This window comes from Nuphar pumila, chromosome 16, assembly GCF_984573655.1.
Source record: "Nuphar pumila chromosome 16, dmNupPumi1.hap1.1, whole genome shotgun sequence".
Classification (NCBI taxonomy): Eukaryota; Viridiplantae; Streptophyta; class Magnoliopsida; order Nymphaeales; family Nymphaeaceae; genus Nuphar; species Nuphar pumila.
In genome coordinates, this window is record NC_143264.1 from 74,972,655 (window position 1) to 74,994,768 (window position 22,114).

Here is a 22,114-nt window from a genome sequence, read left to right on the forward strand (position 1 = left end):
CAGCTATACAAACCAACCAGGAACTTGTTTGTGACAAGCCAAACTGAACCGAGTCACAAGCTGTTCAGTTCATTTACCAGCGCTACTCCCTGGTGGTCAGGTGATACACATCCCACACTGCAAGGCGAAGTTAGATATGCTACCAGACGATGGAATATAGACAGTGAGTATCTCATGAGATGCATGTTTGAAACATATGCTAATCGTAAAAGTTTTATTAATATGATTGAAAATCAATTCTGTACCAATGTCTTAAATCTTAGATCAAACAATTGCACTAAAATTTTCTCTAATGATATGTAATTGTATCTTACGAAAATGGGCATCAATCACCAACACAGTTATGTCATGACCTCACAACAAAACAAGTTGAGCAGAAGCATAGAAACTTATTAAGTGGCTCGGGCAATCCACTTTCAATCCAATTTACCCATAAGTTTTGGGAACAATGCATTCCCACCGCCGTTTATCTAACAGGAAAGACACCATATGAAGTGATTAATAATAAAACACCCAAATATGACCAGCATGGCTAGGTCTCTGCACCTGGAGGCTGGAGCGGTTTCTCCAAGTAAAAAAAAAAAAAAACTCCCTTAGCTCTGATAGAGTTTGCAGTGGCAAGTAGTTTGTCGTTAATGTTTGTTTTGGTTGCAGGTGGGGATCAATAATCACAGCTGAAAAAGTAGAAGCTATAGAAGCTGTGATTGTTGGTCAGTCTTATGACCAACTCTCACAAGATTCAAGGCTAAAACAACCACTTTGGTACTTTTCTCATGTTTTACTGACCTGAGAAAGTGTTGTGATTATGATTTACATTGACAGGATCGTAAGAAATTTCAAGAATCATAAGGCATTAAACGGTCAAACATTTTTAATAATTTTCAAGGACAAAGATTGCAGTGTGCTCTGCGTTCATCTATGCTCCAAATCATAGTACTATATGCATTTATGCAATAACTGACAGACCAACGTCATTAAAGCCAAGAATAATGTGTGGGAACCTTGTGCTGTTGAAAATTTTTCCCACCTCTCATCCTACTTTTTTATTGCACGATTCCCTCTTTGGGATTTCATTCTATTCCGTTTAGTTACATTTGGTAAGCCAGAAGAATATTCGATTATAATCTGATGTGGATATGGTTTTTATTTTTTGCTACCTAATCCGAGAAATAGCCAAATTTAAATCCTGATCTGGTATTAATTAGCTTGTCACCATCTGAATTCAAATCCGTTTAGCCAACATCTGGATTAATCTGAGTATGGTATTGGCTGCATCTGATCCATTTAGAGTACCTTCTGTTCATGCTCAGCTCGCTTATGCTACACAAGTTTCCTGAGCTCACTTGGCGAGCCTGAATGAGCTTCATGCAGCCGTGTCGAGCCCAGCCATGAGCAGCTCGGTTGGTTTACCAGCCTTGGGCAAGGCTTGACTGATGTCCCATAGTTGCTGCCTATATGGAAGGGTTCTTTTCAGCCAAACTGGTTAAACAAGCAAAAAGTTCATTGTGATTATTTGATGCAACAGCAAAAGTTGATTTTAGCAAAATGGGTGTTATCCTCTATGTTGTTGCATCAGGGGGCGGTCTTATTTGGTGTGGATCACACAACCATGGGCCCATAGATGAATAGCCTTCCCATCTGTCCCTTCATTATTTACATTGACTGCTTGATGGAGCCTTTTCTTTTCACTACAAGAAAATCGTATCCATCACTAAGTCGTCGCTAAACTGTTTAGCGATGGATTAACGATGACTTAGCGATGGATAGCGCCCATCGCGAATTTTTTATCGTTAATTAGCGGAAAAACTTATCTGTCGTTACTTTCGTCGCTAATTTGTGATAGATTAGCGATGAACATTACCTGTCGCTAATCCATCGTTAAATTTTAAAAACAAAATTAAAAAAAGTGATCCCTGTCAGGTGGTATTCCGAAAGCAATAAGCCGGACTTGTACCGCACCCAACAGGTATTGCACAGAACGACAACTCTGCCTCGTCGCCGGACTTGTACCGTCCTCCATGAACTGGTGCTTTTCGGCGTCGCCGTCCTCTGTGAACCGGCGTGCTCTCCAGCATCGGTGTCCTCCAACGATCGCTATGCCTCATCGTCGTCCTCCGTGAACCGGCGTCGCCGTCCTCCGTGAACTGGCATGCTCTCCGGCGTCACCGTCCTCCGTGAACCGGCATGCATGCTCTTCGGCGTCGCCGTCCTCCATGAACCGGCATGCATGCTCTTCGGCATCGCTATCTTCCGTGAACCGGCATGCTCTCTGGCGTCGCCGTCCTCCGTGAACCCGCATGCATGCTCTCTGGCGTCGCCGTCCTTCGTGAACCAGCGCGCTCACCGACGTCGCCGTCCTTCGAAGAAGTCGGTTTAAATCGAGTGAGGTTGGTTTAAATTTTGAACGGGGAGATGAAAAATTTCGTGTTCGGTTTAAATCGAAAATTAGCGACGGATTTAGCGAGGAAATTTTTCCGTCGCTAAAATGTTTCTTCTTGTATTGAGAATTAGCGACAAAAAAATTGGTGTCGCTAATTCGTCGCTAAGTAGCTATTGTTTAGCGATAAAAGTTTTTCATCACTAATTCGTCACTAATTAGAGACGAATTCATGAAGAAAGTTTTTTCTAGCTAATCTGTCACAAATTTGTGACGAAAAAAATTCGTCGCAAATTTCTGTCGCTAATTAACAATTTTCTTGTAGTGTTTGTTTATTAGTGGAGTGTGGCATTTGTAGTTTATGTGGATTTGACTGTGATTAGGGGTGGCAATTTTTGACATGACCCGCCAACCCGCTTTTTAGCCGTGTTCGGGTTTGGCTTAAACGGGTTCGTGTCGTAAACGGGTCGACCCGCCTAGCCCGTTTATTAAACGGGTCAGGTTCGTGTTAGGGGTATGCCAACCCGTTTAATAAACGGGTTAGGCGGGTCGGGTCAACCCGTTTACCCGAACCTGACCCGCCAACCCGCCCGCTAACCCGCCAACATGTTTACCCGACCTGTTTATTAAACGGGTTAACCGTGTCGTGTCGGGTTACCCGTTTAATAAACGGGTCGGGTTCATGTTGAGGTATGCTGATCCGCCAACCCACCGACACGATCCGCCAACCCGCGACCCGATTGCCACCCCTAACTGTGATCCGTGGCCCATGTTGTACTCTTGGTAAGCCCTCTTATAAATTAGTCCCTAAACTTTGATTATTTGTTATATTGAATTGACATATATAATTGCAGAAAATGTGTGTTCTGGGCTATTACATTGCATGTGTGCGGCATTGAGTTGCCGTGATTAAAACAGGAAAGCATGTGATGTGAAGGCTGCATCTGTGGGCCATGGTTTCTACTTTCCATCTCTCTTAGACCTTCCTTAGTACAGCATAAAGCATATGAAACTAAGGTATGCTGATCCGCCAACCCACCGACACGATCCGCCAACCCGCGACCCGATTGCCACCCCTAACTGTGATCCGTGGCCCATGTTGTACTCTTGGTAAGCCCTCTTATAAATTAGTCCCTAAACTTTGATTATTTGTTATATTGAATTGACATATATAATTGCAGAAAATGTGTGTTCTGGGCTATTACATTGCATGTGTGCGGCATTGAGTTGCCGTGATTAAAACAGGAAAGCATGTGATGTGAAGGCTGCATCTGTGGGCCATGGTTTCTACTTTCCATCTCTCTTAGACCTTCCTTAGTACAGCATAAAGCATATGAAACTAAGATGGCCACAATCTTCACTCTGTTGCTTCAAGTTAAGGCTCATTTACTCTTTGCTTTACTGAATCCAGCTTTATATTTACCAAAAAGGCTCCCTTGGTAAATTTGTACAAATGAGTTGCCTTGGTAATTAACCAGACTGAGAACATTTCTTACCATACTTTACCACGTACATGCAAGTTTTAGGTCTAGCTACTAAAAACTTGCGACTAAGTCATGACAGTCAAGTAGTGCCTTTCTCAGATGCCCCAAGTGAGATGGGCGCAGTGAGGTGGGGCCTTGGCGGCTAGACGGGCAGTCAAGGTTCGATTGCCATGAGTGTCTTCCTTCTGCACAAGCTTACGCCCAGCATAAGCTTCGGGGTCTAGAGTCCTTCCCTTGAAGTTTTATGTCTCCAGCACGACGACTGTAGGTATGGCAGGCTGAGCCAGCGCGACCTGGTCTTTGTACTGGGTGCAGTTTCTTTGGGTTATAAATAAAAAGAAAAGCTGTGCCCATCTTGGGCTGTGTCAAAGAAAGCTAGGCCAAGTCGTATTCTGTCCAAAGTGAACCGAATCATGAGTTGGTCAATTAAGACATGGTAAAAGTGTCATTCGTTTTCCACTCGCTTCTCGATGTCAAGAAGTAAGTTCTTCTGTTCTTTTCACAATGTGGGTCATAATGTATTTTTAATATGTTTAAATAATATTTTATTACATTACTTTTATTTTGATAAAAAGGTCATTTTAGTATTAAAATATTAAGAAAATTATTTTTTTTATTAAATTTTAAAAGAAATCTATGTCCTTGTGTCCCATTTTTTATTAAAAAAAAAAACCTTCCAATCGAAACCGAATCCTGGGTCCTCGAGTCTACGAATCAATATAACAGCTTTGCAGTTAGTTGCCTATTAAAATGGAGGCTCCTTGGAAAGGTGAACCAAGTTGAGTTGTCAATATTTCTTTTGGTATACTAAGGAATGATTATGGGAAAAACCCAATTGAAAAAGCAAACTTGTATAACTTACCAAATAACTGTGTGCTATAATTTGGGATTCTTTCAAGAGACACAAGGATGCACGCCTGCACAGGAAAGGATATAACTCTAGTTAGGTTCCACTCATCCCCTATGTCATCCCTCATCTTCATACCCCTCTTAAATGGTATGATACAGGTTTTGATTAAATCTCACCCTATATATTAAGAATAGTCCTTTGAATAGTATTTTTTCAATGAAAAATATGCTTTTTAAATCGCAAAATTATGTGTTTTGTCAACTCTTGATTTTTTAATCACCAAAAAATATTTTTCACAAGTCAGATTTCAGCTATTTAAATGCTGATTTTCACTAGATGAATGTAGTGATGGTAGTGGATCGGGACGGATGCGGGGGGGGGGGGGGGGGGGGACAAGGTCTCCACCCCTGCCCCATCTCAAAATTTTGCCCTCCATCCCCGCCTTCATCCCTGCATGGGTCTTGATTTTAACCTTCAGCCCACCTCCATCCCGGTTTCATGTCCTCCATCCCCGGTCCAAACGGGGTGAGGCAGGGCGGGGCTATGTTTTTCTCTGATCCACTGTCATCCTTAAAGAAGAAGGTCAAACCAGTAAAGGGTATTTTAATTATTTTACTAACAGGGATCGAGGACGGGACAGGAGAACACCTAAGTCTATCCCTGCATGGGTTTTGATTTTAATCTTCATTCCTGTTTCATGTCCTTCATCCCCAGTCCAAACCGGGTAAGGCAGGGTGGGACGAGGCCCCGTTTCCCTCTGGTACACTGCCATCCCTAGATGAATGATGCAGATCACGTTTGTGGAGTCCGATTTGATCTCAAAACAACATGCATCGTGCATCATTGAAATTCGGAGGAGGGGTGTGAAGATTGGGATGAGTGAAACCCATTTGTATTAACTAGCTTAAACCATTCTGTTCTGTTCATCCCCTATGTCATCTCCTATCATCATACGTCTTTGAAATCTTGTTAATGCAAATTGGTTTGGTCAAATCTGACTCCATACGTTCAACGAAAAAACTATGAATTTTTAAAGCACAAATTTTCATGTTTTTTCAACCATTGATTTTATGAATCGCCAAAAAAACCTGCACACAAGTCGGATTCCAGTTATACAAATCTTGCTATTCACGAAATCAATGATGTAGATCACAGCTGTAAGGTCTGATTTGATGAAAACAACTTACATCAATTAAATCCCAACGAAGGGTATGACAATAGAGATAACTTTGGGGGATGAGTACTGGACCTAACTAATAAGAAAGTATGCACTCTATATACTGCGCATTCTTCCATTTAGATTTACGGAGGCCTTGGTAGTGGTTTTTTTTCTCTCTGACGGAAAATTTCACAATAAATTTCAAAATTTTGTTTCTCAAATATAAAAATTAAGAAAATCTATAAAATTATCAAAAATGTAAAATGACAAAAAAACTGTCGATATCCTGATAAATTGTGGCATTTTTAAATATGTTACAATTTACTGCTGAGAGTTTAACTCATATTTTGAAAATATTGCAACATTTTTGACACCCTATATATACTCCACAAAATATTGGTATATTCTAAAGTAGCACCCATTTTTAAAAATTTCAGTGATAATTTACCTGACAAAATCACTTTTTATATATTTTTATTTTTCATTTATCTTTTTACATTTTCTATAGCTTGTAGTTGCCAAAATTAGCAATTCCCTCACTGAAATACTGATAACAAGATTTGTGACATTGATCCATGAATGGATGCAAAATAAGTCCCAAAGGTGTAGAATAATGATATTGAAATTTAGTTAGGGCCATGTTTGTGCATGAAATGTGGGCTTGTTCATTGACATGGGTTGTTTGATTTACTTAGGTTCACAGCTATCTCACAGGGATACTCCAACTTACCCTCATGTCGTGTGTTCACTTATATTTATACTATTTATAAAGGAGCAATGAAGGGCATTCGTGTAAGCAACAGAGTATAGCTATACTCTGCTTCTGCACTAGATCTTGCCACATCTTACTTCCGACTCTTTCAAGTAACAATCTTCCCTCGAACGAGGGTGCAGTAGCCGGAAGTAGATCATCAATCATTTAGGAGAACCAGCCCAGTCCACATCTGAATTTTTATAAGTTTTTTAAGATTTCTCTAATGACATATATTTCAGGTGGGTTTTAACTTTTGTGGTTTTAAGGTGGACTAGAAAACGGCCTATCCTTACAAATGGGTAACACTGGCAAAATAAGAATCGAAATATAAATATTAATTGAAAGCACTAAAAGAAATTTTAGATGTCTTATGTTAATGTTTAATAAGTCATTATAATATAAGAAATATTTTTAAATGTCATAATATATATATATATATATGTATATTAAATACATATTCTTACTGATATAATATTATTAGACATAGTTAGCTCTTAGTAAACTCACCGAGATTTCAACTGTGCCTATTTTCAGGCTTCCACTTGACTCATTTATAAAGGAGTGAGTTCAAGTCAAGCCCTTTAGAGGCCATGCTTCTTGCAAAGAAACTCAACCAGTCCCCACCATAAGTGGGGTAGGCTAGAAAGATATAAACCATTCAATGGGAGAAAAATAGAAGTGGTTTGTTCCTCCCATACACGCTGTTAGCAAATATCGGAATGCAACGGAGGAACTGTAAAAGTGACTTTGAATGCAAACATTATTTATACAAAATATTAATAATGATAAGGTGCTCCGGGGAGCACCTACTCCCACCTAATAGAAGCTTCAAATTTTCAAACTTTGAGTGTTTTTTTCTTGATCAGAACCTATAGATCTTATTTAGTGGATTTACAATCATTATTTATTACTCTATAAATAAATGAGTTTTTTGCAACTTTGAGCGTCCCTTTGCACCAAGTTCCGCCTTGTAGGTGGCCCGTGGCCTATTGTTTGAAGGGCACCTATTGGCAAAGTATGCCAAGATTTGTTGCATTTCAAAGTGTTTTGTGTGTTGGTTTATGAGTTAATTAAAAAGATGTAGTGGGTTTGTATTTAAAGTGTGTTTGTTGCCGACTTGAAGATGACACAGGGAGTTTGTATTTTTGAAGTGCATGTTTATTTTTTAATTATATTTAAAGTTTTTGTTTATTTCATGCTTGAAGTGTATGCCAATAGTTTGAAGCATGATGAATGTTTGAGGATGTATGTTTGAAGTGAATGTTTGAGAGGATGTAGTGGGTTTGTTGCATGCTTGGAGAGGATGTAAGGGGTTTGTATTGTTGAAGTGTATGTTTTTTGAAGTGTATTTGAAGTTTTTGTTTAATTTGTGTTGAATGTATGTTTCAATTCTTAATTTTAATATGTTTGAAATGTATGTGTTTGAATGTAAAAATAAAATTTTTAACTGATTTTAATTTTTTAATTTACAAGTTTATATCTTATAACGACGACATTTCTGTCTCATTGTTATAGGCGAAATCCATGTCTCATCGTTATATCTAGCCTATAATGATGAGTTAATTCTTCTTGTTGTAGCCTACAATGATGAGTTAATGCTCGCCGTTATAGGCTATAACGGTGAGACAATAATGTTATAACCTATAGGTCAAGGTTGTTAAATACGATGAGGCGAAGCGAGACGTTGAGCCTGTTATGAAGCGAGGCGTAAGCCTCGAGGCGTTGAAGCGTAAGCTTCATGATCAAAATAATAAAATATATAATATTAATAAAATAATAAAAATTTTAAATGATAACTACTAATAAATGACAATAAAATAAATACTACTTTCCTATAATTAACTTGTATTATTCATTTTCTTATATGCATGCCCATGTACAATTAAGTTAGACTCACAGTGCAAGATAAAACAAGTTATATCTACAATCATAAAATCATATTGAATACATGTGGGGCCATCTCCAAATCGACCTGTTCTAGAAATACATAGCTGGAATACATGTGGGGACTTGTTAACTTTGTCTTTCCAGTTACTGATGAAGGCTTTGATGGTGGTGTGGACGAAGATACTCTGATGATAGGTCGGACTGTTTTCACAGCCACAGGTGATGGCCTCTCACCATAGATCTCACGTCGAGCATAAGATTTGGTGATCTCTCCAGCACTGCGAGTAGCAGTTCCCACAGATGATGTTGTATCAGAATGATCTCTCTGTGACACTATGGTTCTCCATGGCCTTGCAGCCATCCAACCCTCCAACTAATTCCATCCCCAATGTGGATCATTCGGCTCCACAAACATCGGGTTTGCTGATCTAGTTGAATTCCTCCATTGTTGCTGCAAGTATGCATTGCTATCAACAAGGTCTAATGACTGAAGCACGTGAAAGAATAAGCACCATCAGTACCTGATGAGAAAAAGCATATGCCAATGCCCGCTCCCTTCTAATAGCAGCTTCTTGTTTGTTAATTAAGTTGCTCTCTATTTGCTCCTTTGACTGTAAACTGTCATCCCAATCTTCTCCCATCTATCATTTGTATTGCATCAGTAAGAAAATAAAAAATAATTTATGCTACTCCCATTGGAACATCTTAGCAGAAGAATCGTGACACATGTAACATGATGATATGAGACATCCTGAATGTAATTTATTGGGAAAAGGCCAAGACTAGTAAAGGATCTTGCAATAACAAAAGGATATAGCAATGCTTGACCAAGTACCATAAACCTTCCTCCAAAATGAGGAACCTATTCAAATCATTTTCCTAAAATGCAATTTCTAGCTCAAACTAAACAACATAATTGCTACTCAAGTTCCTTGTGCTAGACAGAAAGAAAATCAAAATGTAAAAGCCCATAATGTTCTTTTTACAATCAGATTCAGGAGAGCCAACTCTTGGGTTCACATGATACTTCCTAAGCTAATAAAGCGCATACCAATACATTAAATGCACACATTTAATTATATTGAATCACCTATTTCATTTGCTTCATAAAAGAAGTGGAAAAAAAATCACTAGAGTGCAAAAATCTAGAAGAAATCCAAAAACAAGCAACTTACAGATGCTCTCATATTCTCGAGCTCCTTTTCTCATTTTAGTAGCAATTGGCGATGGAGAGATTGGTTCTCTTCTGACATTTTGATCCTTTTGGAACGGATCTGGGATTGAACTCTTGCCAATGTCTACAAGCATCAGAGTGTGGTTGTTGCTTGACGCTTAACAGAGTTTCCCTCGATCAAGGCTTTCAACCTTAGAAGTCCTCTCAAAGCTTGCAGAGCTCTCCTTGTCTTAATTTTGCTTCCCCAGCAATGTTACAATCCCTACATATTATGTATAATGTTGATAATCATAGTGCAAGATAACAAGAGGTAGCCATGAGATTATCATCTAAAAATGATTACTAATCCTTAAATTTTTTAGAAATCCTTCATCAGTGGTTTTGAATGACTTACTTTCTCAATTTTTTGAACCTTGGTTCCATAGGAGCAAGTCAGAAAGATTGAGAAATAGAACCATCTGATTTGATTCGTTCTCAATAGCCATGAGACAATATCAACTCACTCTGTGGGTAAACATTTATGCATGAGCACATACAAAATAGATGGAGAACAACAGCTACACACTTTTACATACGTGAAACTTCAAAATATAACTAAAGTGTTAAACTTCTCCAAACACTGAATGAGATGCTGCATGCATCAATTGATTTATTTGACTTTTAAAAAACATATCTACTTGAGAACTTGAAACTAGCATCAACTTGCCATAATTGTCAACAGAAAGTCATGACACTCCAAATAATTTCACAAACCCCACAACAAGAATGAAGCAACTCTAGAAAAATAGGCAAAAATACAAATCTAAATCTCAGATATTTTCAAATACAATGAATTGATTATTCCAGAAAGAGGCATTCCATAATCTTTGGGAAAAGGAAAGCTCACAAACCAGGTACCCACAGAAAGCCGTTTGAATCTTGATTGCTGCCACCTCTTCCTTGGATTTACCAGAGCGTCGAGGAAGGGTTGTTGTTGTAACTGCATGTTTGCAACAGCCTGAGCAGCAGCAACAACAACCTCAGTTGCAACTGCAGTCACAATGGCAACAAAATACGCATGTTTGCTCTGTTCATCCTCTACTTCAGCAAACTTTGCTTCTTCAATTGGCACAGTGCCGGTTTCAGCGAACTTCGTCTCTTCGATCGGTACCGTGATGGTTTCAGAAAACTTTGCTTCTTCAGTTGGTACTCTGACTGTTTCAGAAGACTTTGCATCTTCGGTGAGTACTGTGACAGTTTCAGCATGCTTTGCATCTTCGGTCAGTACTGTGATGGTTTCTTCCAGCGGAGAAGAGTTGGAATGTTTTGATTTTCGAAAGATCCAGTTGTGCTTTGATTTGCCAACTTTCTGATACAACAAAAGATCAACTTAAGAATTCGATTCTTCATTATAAGAAAGAGAGGGAGAGAGAGAGAGACCCCTTGTTTCTTCTCTTTTGATTCAGGGATAAATGCCTTCTTAACAGCAACAAACCAGTTACCCTTCTTCAGCATGTTTTATATCATGCCTTGGTTATATCTTCATAAACAGAACAAACAACAAACAAATCAGAAATTTCTGTTTCACAAGACAATAACTTGGTCCAAATCACGAAGACTCATTCTCATAAACAACATGAACTTTGGCACAAAATGGTAAAAGAGTAACATGACGCGTACGCCTGAGAAGCGAAGCACGCCTCAACGTGAGGCGTGCGCTTCACCCTTGTGAGGCGTGCGCTTCACCCTTGTGAAGCGTGAGCTTCAAGACTCAAACGCCTCAGTACCTTGAGTGTGCGCTTCTCCTCTGAGGCGTTGTACGCCTCTCACAACACTGCTATAGGTAGCCTATAACAACGAGATCTTTGGTTTTCCGTTATAAGATATCTCACTGTGAAAACAACCTCGCCGTTATAAGATACCTCACCGCTATTAGAATATGCTTTAAATTTTCACCACCTAAAAAATCATATATGCTGCCAGGATAGCCACAGTAAGTGTGGCAGAGAGAGCCAGCACGGCTAGGTCTATGATCTTGAGGTGATTTCTTCAAGTAAAAAAAAAAACATGCTCCCATGGACTTGTTTAGCCAATCATTTTCACTGACATAGCTCCAAGTGTTTGACTTAGCGGGGTAGCATGGGCTGAGACAGTCACAAGGTTCGAATTTTGCGGGTGTGTCCTCTTTCATCAGCTGACGCCTAGCATAGACCCTAAGGGTGAGGGGTTCTATCCACACAATTTTCCTCCCGAATGGTTGGTATATGATCTAGACGCCTAGCATAGGCCCTAAGGTTGTCATAGTGTGAGACACAAAAAGAGCTGGACCATGATTGCTCAATGAGGGCCTCGTGCTGTTGGCTCCTACGTCACAAGTTCAATACTCTTGGGGTGTGACCCTTATTGCAAGGCCAAAGATAGGGGCTCCACTTGATGATGGAGTGTCTAGTAGGGTTTTACGTGTAGGTCATCTGTAAGCAAGATCTGATCAATGATAGTATCTGCCAGTAACAAGAAAATCGGCAGTTTCTTTCTGATTATATAGCTAAAAAAAAAGAGGCAGAACAAGATGGCATAGGATATGGCCTGGTCCAACAAATCTTGGTAGGACTTGGACATAAATATACGTTATATTGGATCCAGCCCATTTATGACCTCATTTTAACCAAGGTAGAAACTTACTTCTGCTCCACAGATTGCAGAAACCTTAGAATCCAGAAGATCCCTAAAGCAAATTCCTTGGGGGTGTTAGGTAGAATTCATTGCTTGAACGAAAATATAGATCTTGTCCAATCATATTGAATATTTGACGATCTTTGTTTACATTGTCTAACTAAATCAAGGCCAAGGAATGCCCTCCCACTAACACCACCCCGGCCCCTCCCTCTCCCTCTTCAGGTGCAATCACATTGAAAACTTTAGTGTGCTGCTGAACCTGATCTGCCCTTCATGTTATTTTGGGCCCCACAGCTGACATGCACCCACATCCTAAAAACATAGGATTGTAAAGAGTGCATTGTATTCCAAGGCAATTTCCTAGATTATCCCATTTTACTGAACAAATGGCCGAATTGGTGGCCCAACCTGATTGAAACTGGTATCAGTTTTTTCTTTTTAATTATTTTCCTGTTCATTACTACCATGACAAAATGAAACGACTAATCACTATAACACCTATTAATGCTAACCTTGCAAATTTCAACACGTAACAATTGATGTCTATTAGCAATCTGAATCACCCATATCAAATCCTTCATGGAGTGAAGGGTAACCATGTAAGTGTTTCTGATTAAAGAAAGAGTCGTGTTAGCAAAGAAATCATATGCATGAACAAAAGAGTCATGTCATGCTGCATTAATTATGCATTAATAAATGTGTCCCTTCGATAGCCAAAGTAGCCATTTTGTTGACAATGCCTGCTTTTGCATGACTCAAGATGCATGACAAAGGTTGATAAGCATCAAAGATTTTATGGAGTTGTTCAAGCAATATTTTGGTTATTATAGCAATAAAGAATCTGTATATAGGTTGTGTTCAAAATAGCTACTATGGTAATTGTTCTACTTGTTAATGGGGTTTGGCCCCCACTTTATTTTTGGAATGAGACATTGATGTACAACAGGTCCATTCTGGACATGCATCTTGGGTTTCACCAAGCAACCAAACAAAAACAAAAGCAAAAGCAAAAGCAGAACTTTCAATTTCCTGAATTACTGCAGTAACGACGATGCCGTTGAGTGAGATGGCTTGATGTTTAGGTCGCACTATCGTAACCGAGGAGTCTTGAGTTCAAACACCACAAGCGTTATACCCAGCTTGCCTATCAAAAAAAGAAAAAAGGATCAATTTTTTGGGGCCCATGATTCACGCCTTTTCAAGAGGCCAATAACTTCCTGGCCTTTTATGGATGGCCTCAAGGTGAGGATTTGGTTCGATCAGTACAACCCAAGCCTGGCTATTGACCTGCTGACATGTGGCATCAATATCCCGGGCTCGGTTCAGCAACCAGTCTATCTTCTTAATCATTTCACGCATTTTTTTTGGCGAGTTTTTTTCTTTTTTTAATTCTCACCTTGATGGGGCTCCAACTCAAACTCAGATATTCAATTCATTCTGGACCGGGATCCTCTCAATGATCCTATGGATCTCATAGGTGTCTATTAAGTTTTCATCGTCCAAGGTTGTCTGGACCATGATCACGCGCGCCAGCGACCCTGTGATGCAGGATCTGAACCAGGTACTTTCCCTTACCCGGTGTGATTTTTTGGACAATGTGAACCTGCAGGTATAGTCCATTCCGCCCAACCATTCGGATATGGATCAGGCCGATCTGGATCGATCTGGGCAAGTTAGAGTGAGCTCAAGCAGCACAGCCCAATATAAGGGTTGGTAATATATCGAACAACTGGTGTGTCGATGGTGATTTCAACATAATTTTATGAATTGAAGACTCCAATACGTACATCTCAGCTATACTCAAGGAACATGCAGAATTTTACCTCATTTTTAAGATTATGGGAGTCTATCGGAATTGCCCATGCAAGGAGCCAAATTCACGTAGTCCAAAAAGAAAACATCATTAGTGCTACACAAGCTTGATAGGTTCCTAATTTCATCCTTTATGTTTCATCAATATCATGACATGAGAGCCTATGCTGATCCGATCACGGTCTCGGAACATGTATTGATTTGGTTCTCATGGTCCGAATCCGAAGGGGTAACAAAGAACTCTTTTAAATTAGAGTTGTGGTGGTTTTGGATCCCGAGTTTGTTGGACCTAATAAGTCAATGGTGGATCCCGAGTTTGTTTTATCCAAGCTCGCTTATGTACAGAGGCCAAGTTCAAGAATCTTCATGAATGAGAACTTCAACTTGTTGAGTTACATGAACTTGCAGGGAGTAATGGAGAAGTGAGCTTTGGGGAGGAGGAGAAGGTGAAGCGGGAAGAGTTTGTGAAAAGCATAGGGGAATGGAGGGTGAGAGAGTATAAGATGGAAGCAACATGCTAAGTAGGGGTGTTAACGGGTCGGGCCGACCAAACCTTATAGGGTTCGGGTATGGTGACAGATAAGAAGACCCGATTAAGACCCGGGTCTAGACCTGAAAGTTCAATTAATACATAGACTCGGGTATAATTTGTGAAATTTTATACCAGGCCCAACCTGAGTTTCAATTAAGACCTGCAATTTTTCAATGTAAAAATAATAAAAAAATATTATTTTACCGGGTATGGTCCGGGTTTGGTTCATTAAGCCCTTTCCTATTTGCTATAGTGATAAATGAGCTTACGAGATCAATTCCAGAAAATGTGCCGTGGTGTATGTTGTTTGCTGATGATATTGTTTTGATTGATGAGTCTAGAGCTGGGGTTAATGCTAAGTTAGAATTATGGAGACAAACATTGGAAGCAAGAGGTTTTAAGTTGAGTAAGAGTAAGACAAAATATATGGAATGTCGGTTTAGTAAGAAGTAGTGATGGGAGTGTAGTGAAGCTTGGTAAGCAAGAAATACCGGTGGATGATTGTTTCAAATATTTGGGATCTATCATTCAAAAGTATGGAGAAATTGATGGAGATGTAAATCATAGGATAAAGGTTGGGTGGATGAAATAGAAAAGTGCAACTGGAGTATTGTGCGATCGTAGAATGCCATTGCGGTTGAAGGGAAAGTTTTATAGGATGACTATTAGGCCCGCTTTACTATATGGTACAGAATGTTGGGCTGCCAAGAGACATCATATTCAAAAAATGAGTGTAGCTGAGATGCGTATGCTTCGATAGATGTGTGAAAATACAATAAAAGAAAAGATTCGAAACGAGGAGATACGTAAGAAGGTAGGTGTTGCACCTATTGAAAATAAGATGAGAGAGAATCGTTTACGGTGGTTTGAACATATTCGACGAAGGCCTAATGATGCTCCAGTTAGAAGGATGGAGAAATTGGAAAATATATTTGTTAAAAGAGGTCGGGGTAGGCCTAAGAAGACTTGGATAGAAATGATAGGAAAGGATATGAATGCTTTGAACCTCATCGACGACATGACTTTGGATAGAAATGATTGGAGGAGAAGGATTCATGTGGAAGACCCAGAATGATTTTCTTATTTGGTTCATATCGCCGACCCCAATTATTTTGGGATGAAGGCGTAGTTGTTGTTGTTGTGGTTCAGGTTTGGTTCATGGAGTTCTTATTGGGCATGGGTATATATAGTTTCTCTTATAGTAGACCAGATTAGACCCAGGTTCGGACCCAATACCATACCCAAAAATTTGGTCTAAGTCTAGTTCCACCTGGGTTTAAACCAAACTCGACCTGTTGACACCCCTAGTGCTAAGGCACATTGGTCCAAGTTTGGTTCTACTTGAGTCCGAACTAAACCAGATGGGTTGACACCCCTAATTTACATATGCATTTTTTCACACATGGGATGGCCTTCTCGTCATGGGCTGCCTTTCTCATGGAGTCTTTTCTTATTGGTGGGAATGGAACAAACTATCCTTAAGGGACTTTGTTTCAAAAGTTTTTGTGAGAAAGTGCCACGCTAGCACGTGTTTCACACTATGGGTGAAACTAACACCCAACCAGATAGTTAAAGGGAGCCATGTTGTCCTGTGCAAGCCTGTGTTTCCCACCTCTCTCATTTTATGGGAAAATACCATCGCACCTCCCTCGTATGAAAGGATTTCATGTAAAGCTTAACTGGTGGGAGATTTTAGTTAGAAGCTTGTGCCCTTTCCCGTGAAAGGGTCTTCTTTTCCACAGAAACAAAACAAACAGGTTCTAAGGGGGCGTTTGTTATACTCCCACCACAAGGGAAGCCTGTTTCCTATGGAAGGGTCATTTTGGATGGAAAGTGCTTGCCCATGAGGAGATGTATAAACCCATTCTGATATGAAAAAATGCTTTTTTTCATTTATTGTGCAGGTCCCACCACATCTTTCTCATCCAACATGTTTGTTTCACCCTTTATTAGAAAGAGGCCCTACTGGTCTCAATTTTTGTGTCACAGAATAAGGCTATGCTTTGCATTTATCATGGTGGGGCCCAACTTTCTCAGGCACGCAAACACGCCATGAATGTAGATCAATCAATCTAAGTTCGCAATGTTAACCATTGCAAATTTGATACAAAACGGCTCACAGAATTTCTCACCCCTGGCTTAGACATTTCTCCCTGAGGATAACCATATCTAACTGCCAATCCAAGAACATCCAAACAGCACCTCATATCTTTATTGGAGGGATGGGGAAGGAATCATCACTATTTGGAGTTCTCTGGTATAAGTAGGAATAATTGAGGTTGAGCTAGTGGACAATTTAAGGACCCTGCAATATAGTACCACTGGTTTTAACCTATCTATGCTTCCAGTTGAAATCTGATGCTTTATACTGTTTTACTTCTGAACCTGGCACCTACCACTGTACTTAGTTGCGTGATGTATGAAATTTAAGTTTAGGCAAATTATCATAAGTGACTATGAAGACTCATAGCGGTAGGAAGACTGGCATGCAAGGCTGGGTGGTTGTGTCCTCAACCAGGAGTTTTTACATAGCAAGGAGGCAGGCCCATTAAGGTGACCTGGTTCTCTGTGAGGGTTCCATCATAAAAAAGAGAAAAAAGACTGCAAACAAAACATTTAGAAGTCTATTAACCTGCCAAAGTTACTTACATGCTTGGCCATATGATTATATAATTTGCTCCCTCATCTATCCCTTTTCTTTTTCCTGTTTTTTTTAAGTGTGAAGAACCACTGTCATGGTTAGGATGTCATTTTTTCAGGCCAAGAGGTGTCAACATTGGCCATGAACCTGAGTCAATGTCTGTAGTGTAAAATTCCATGAGTGTACCCGCTGCCCCACTGAGGACAATTTCCTACTTAATTAGCTTAGGCCTGACGTCCTTCAACTTGAAAAATCCAAAGGGTATCCACCTAGCCAGGTGTGCAGAGCCCTTGTGGCCACCCTCGTCTATCTTACAGGCCTATTATTGAAAAAAGATACTCTTGGCCACACAAAGAGGTGTGGCCACCCTCATCTATCTTACAGGCCTATTATTGAAAAAAGTTACTCTTGGCCACAATATGACCTGCAGCAGCATCTTGGCTTACACAGAGAGAGATGAGTTGGGAATACCTTGTTCCAATAAATGCTCCAAGTAGCTCATGTATTATATTGTACTTGCCTATAGACATGCTGCATGGGTAAGATATAAACATGCCGGATTGGGGTAGATGGAATGTATCCAGTTTGCTAAATGCACAATACGTTGGTAATCAAACTTGGATGCGAAAAACCAAAACCAGATCCAATCCGTCCAGCTAATCAGATCTGGAAGGGCTGAGTACTCTGGTTAAATGGTAATTGGTCATTTGCATTTCAATTCCAAAAAGCTCTATTAAATACAGTGTTAAGCAAGCACGTTCATTTAAAACATGGAAATACCTAATCCTACAATTAAGGGCATGGCATAAAACCGACTTTCACAGCTTATAAAGGTAAAACATTAACGATCAAAACAAAAAGTAAAAATAATAAGAGAAAGATATGTTTTGTAAAATTACCAAATTATGCACATTTTAGCATGTGTGCCACCCGCGCGTGCACATACACATACTTTTTTTTTTTCGCCAAATAAAAGGAAATTGTACACACACATGCTTGTGTATGTGTTAGTTATAGAGCGTGTTTGATTGCCTGTCTCAGAGTCGTCTTGAACCAGTCAAGTTTTTGTTTCAGGTGTTCCCCTCTTCTTCTTCTTTTTTGCAGCGGCAGGGGGGGGGGGGAGGGGGGATTTTGTCCCAGGTGTTCCAGACACCACTTGTCTAGGGGGAGTCCTGGGACACCTAAAAGGTATCCGGTTGGTAGGGATGGCAGTGGATGGGGGAAAGCGCAGCCCCGCCTCGCCTTGCCCCATTTAGACCCGGGATGGAGCCGGGGATGAAGGTTAAAATTCATCCCCGTGCGGGGATGGACCGACACTTTGCCCCGCCCTGCCCTATATTACTAAAATACCCTAAATCAAAAATACAATTACAAAATACCCACTTTCATAAATACTCCTCTTATTAACCCTAACCCTATGTTTTATCCATCGGAGCAGTCGCCGTCCAGATGAGAGAGATAAGGTAAATGGTTTTTTTTGCTTTGTTTGAATGGGGAAAATAGATCATAAGTTGATAATCTCTTTTGCTCTTTTAAATGAGGATCAGGTTGATTCGTTTGCAGAGAAGGCCACGATCGAAATCAAGAAGCAGTGCTCTCATTTTGAAGATCAGCCCTTGATCCGAGCTTTGGTTCAGGATTTTCTTCTCCAGTTTCTATCATGCTTTTCTTTTGTATCAGTCTGCTTGAACTTTCTATAGTCAAAATTATTTCAAGAGCTTGGTTGTGAGCACCTACTATACTAACAGTTCAAATCCTATGTTGTGCTGCAAAAGCTCTTCAAACTTTCCAGCTTGTGTGATCCTTTCATTTTGTATAACCTATTTACAGAATTGTTTTCCTCGTTATCACATGTTAACTTTCTCTTCTGAATTAGTTTTATTAGATTATCTAACATTTCTTCAACATTATGAAATTTTTAATTTTTCTGGCCATCTTAATACTTGAAATCAACATCTTCTGAAAATCATGTTTGAGCTGACAAGACTAAGTGTCAAAAATGAACACTTTTAGAAGATAGACTATCAAACCTTGAAAATGGTGTTTCTCATGTAGAATCGGTTTAAGCTTGCATCATTATTATGAAAGATCAACAAACGGAGCAATATCAAACAGATACCACAATGAAACGGCTTCGCTGGGATCTTTAGTTAGAAGATGCATTTTCCAAATTCTATACTTGAATGGCTTGATACATCGTCTAGTTTATTAGAAATCTGGGAAGAAACCAACCAAACATAATTACAACCTGGATTCTTTTCAAGAAAATGGGGATGGGACCGGGTGGGGATGGGGGACGAGGCGGGGTAGGGGTGAGGACGGGGATTAATATTTTGAGACGGGGCAGGGGTGGATGTCCAAAGTCTCCCCCGCCATGGGGGTGGACCGAGGATGAAGGTCAAATTTTAGAGACAGGGTGGTCCACTGCCATCCCTACCGGTTGGATACACAGGATGCCATGTTGCAGGTGTTCCGTGCATCCGATGTTTGCGTTAGGCATGGACATCAGCGACCCACAGACAGTGCTGTCTATGCAATCAAACGCCCTCTCAGTGGACTGGTTTAGATACAAAGTAATATAGCAGCAACATCTGATTATAGGGATATTTTCCCGGCAAAAAAAGAGAAATTAGTCTAGTTTTTGTCAGTATGAGTGGAGGTAGTCCCACGTTGGGCCCATGTGGTTGAACAATAGCACCACCGACACACTCCCCTAACCAAACATAAGGATGAAGCCAAATCTTTTTAATGCCTACCTTTCTATTGCTTCAAGTAAAAGCTAGTTGGCCAGCAACATCATCGAGAGGACCCCCCCCCACCCCACCCCCACCACAAAATCATGCAACAACCACAGGGCTGGTCCTAATTCAAACATATGAAGACTTGAAGCAAAAGCTGTCTAGGCTGAGTCAAGGTCTAAGCTAGCCTAGTTATGCCTCAAGTCACTCTCGAACTGTTTCATGGTCAGATCGAACCAAGCATTAATCAATGCCAACCGAGTCAAAGGAGAATATTTTGTATCTCCTGAACCTGGACCAAGTCATGAGTCAAGACAAGACTAGGCAAGGCACTGAGTTGGGTTAATTTGTATGAGCCAAGTATGACTTTGCAGTTGGCTTCAATAGCGACAAAGTAGGACTAGTAGCAAATGAACCAATAAGGGTTACCCACATGGTCCCAGCTCATGGATAGACTGGTCTCCCTACCTCGAATTCGAATCCCCGTGTTGGCACCCCCTTCTGCAAGGCAAAGCTCCTAGGAGGCTCCTTAGTGGTCAATGAGGGCAACAACCATGGAGTCTTGCACCTTCGAGACATTAACGACCGTAAGTATAGCAAGCTAAGACCAACATGACCAGGTCTAAGACCCAAGGGGTTTGAAGTAGTGGGATGGGGTCTAGACTATTTGACGGGCAGTCTAGGTTCAAATCTCATGGGCGTCGTCACCTCCTGTATGAGTCGAAGTTTGGCGACTCTCGAGGGGTAATCCCTCAGAGTTTTACACCGACGTCGACAGCAACCATAAGTACGGCAGGATGAGCCAACACAGCTAGGTCTCTCCGCCTGGGGCGGTTTCTCCGAATTAAAAAAAACATGACCAGGTCTCTGATCCCGAGTGTAGTTTCTTCGCACGTAACGCTAAAAAATGAAGCATAATAGTAGGTTTTGTTACCCCCCAACATACCACCAACCCACCCCACTGCGGAGTAAATGAAGAAAATGACTAATGAGCCCTGTCCTATGTAAGCAGGTCCAGTCGGTCGACCAATTGATTCAAACAAATATTAGCCAAGTTTTGCTAGTGACAACCTAGAAGCTAGAAAATTCCAGCCCTAAGTACCTCGTCACAATATAAAACCCTCTCCTTTCTTCCAGTGAAAGGAGAAAAAGAAGAAACAGAATGAATTTCCTATCTTTCTCCAGATCTGCAGTCATATTCTCCATCACCATCTTCACTACTACAAATCTTGTGTTGGCCTATGGGGCTACCATGTTCAACCATGCTCAGAACAGTACAGATTTCATCAAAGCCTCTTGCACTGTTACCCTGTATCCCAGGCTCTGCTTCAACTCCCTGCAGGTTTTTGCTAGCAAGATCAACAGGAGCTCATTGAGGCTAGCCCATACTTCTCTGGCTGTAAGCCTATTTCATGTCAACCGGACACTGGCGACGATCTCCCGGATGCCGTTGTCGACTATAAGTGCAAGAGAAGCAGGGGCCATTAGAGACTGTATAGATAATGTTGAGGACTCTATTTATGAGATTGAGGAATCTCTGAGGGAATTCAGGCGCCTTGGCAGGAGCAATTTGAAGTTTCAGATCAGCAACATACAGACTTGGGTGAGCGCGGCGTTAACCGACCAGGACACCTGCATCGATGGCTTCGACGCCATTAGGGGAAGACTTCAGTTTGCTGTTACGAGGATGATGAGGAAGCTTGAGAGGTTGACTAGCAATTCCTTGGCACTCTTCAACACTTTTGCTGCTAGAATCACACATGGCCAGGTCTATTAGAGGGAGAGAGAAAAGAGAAAGAGTGAGTTTGGTGCCTTTGATGCTCTTTCTGTAATTATTGGTTCTGTTGTGTTGTTATCCTGTTACTGCTTTACTATGTTACAACCACACTGTCTCAACCATGTTGAGACCTGCCTGAAATGGACCATAATTGTCCCTCGGGTGCATGGTGTTGGTCATGCCACCAACGGCAATTGGCTCAAAAAGGGCAGTGTTAAAAAGTATAAAATAACTGCGGTTGCTGTATCTACCACAGTTTGTAAAATGTCAAGAT

At 40.5% G+C, this 22,114-nt stretch overlaps 1 protein-coding gene and 1 pseudogene across 1 annotated transcript; one reads left to right on the forward strand and one right to left on the reverse strand.

The window, feature by feature from the left end:
* Positions 1–1,363: 1,363 nt before the first annotated feature.
* LOC149813628 (protein IQ-DOMAIN 3-like) lies at positions 1,364–11,179 on the reverse strand (annotated as a pseudogene).
* Positions 11,180–13,979: 2,800 nt separating this feature from the next.
* On the forward strand, positions 13,980–21,840 carry LOC149813629 (21 kDa protein-like). Its single transcript, XM_089991164.1, has 3 exons — positions 13,980–14,049; positions 14,561–14,640; positions 21,406–21,840. The coding sequence occupies exons 1-3, from the start codon at positions 13,980–13,982 to the stop codon at positions 21,838–21,840; spliced, it is 585 nt and encodes a 194-aa protein (XP_089847290.1).
* Positions 21,841–22,114: the final 274 nt, after the last annotated feature.

Coding starts and splice junctions, on each gene's coding strand:
- LOC149813629 (XM_089991164.1), top strand. CDS start 13,980: ATGGATCAGGCCGATCTGGATCGATCTGGGCAAGTTAGAGTGAGCTCA. Junction 14,050..14,560: donor CAGCACAGCCCAATATAAGG/GTTGGTAATATA, acceptor ATGAACTTGCAG/GGAGTAATGGAGAAGTGAGC. Junction 14,641..21,405: donor AAAGCATAGGGGAATGGAGG/GTGAGAGAGTAT, acceptor AACTCCCTGCAG/GTTTTTGCTAGCAAGATCAA.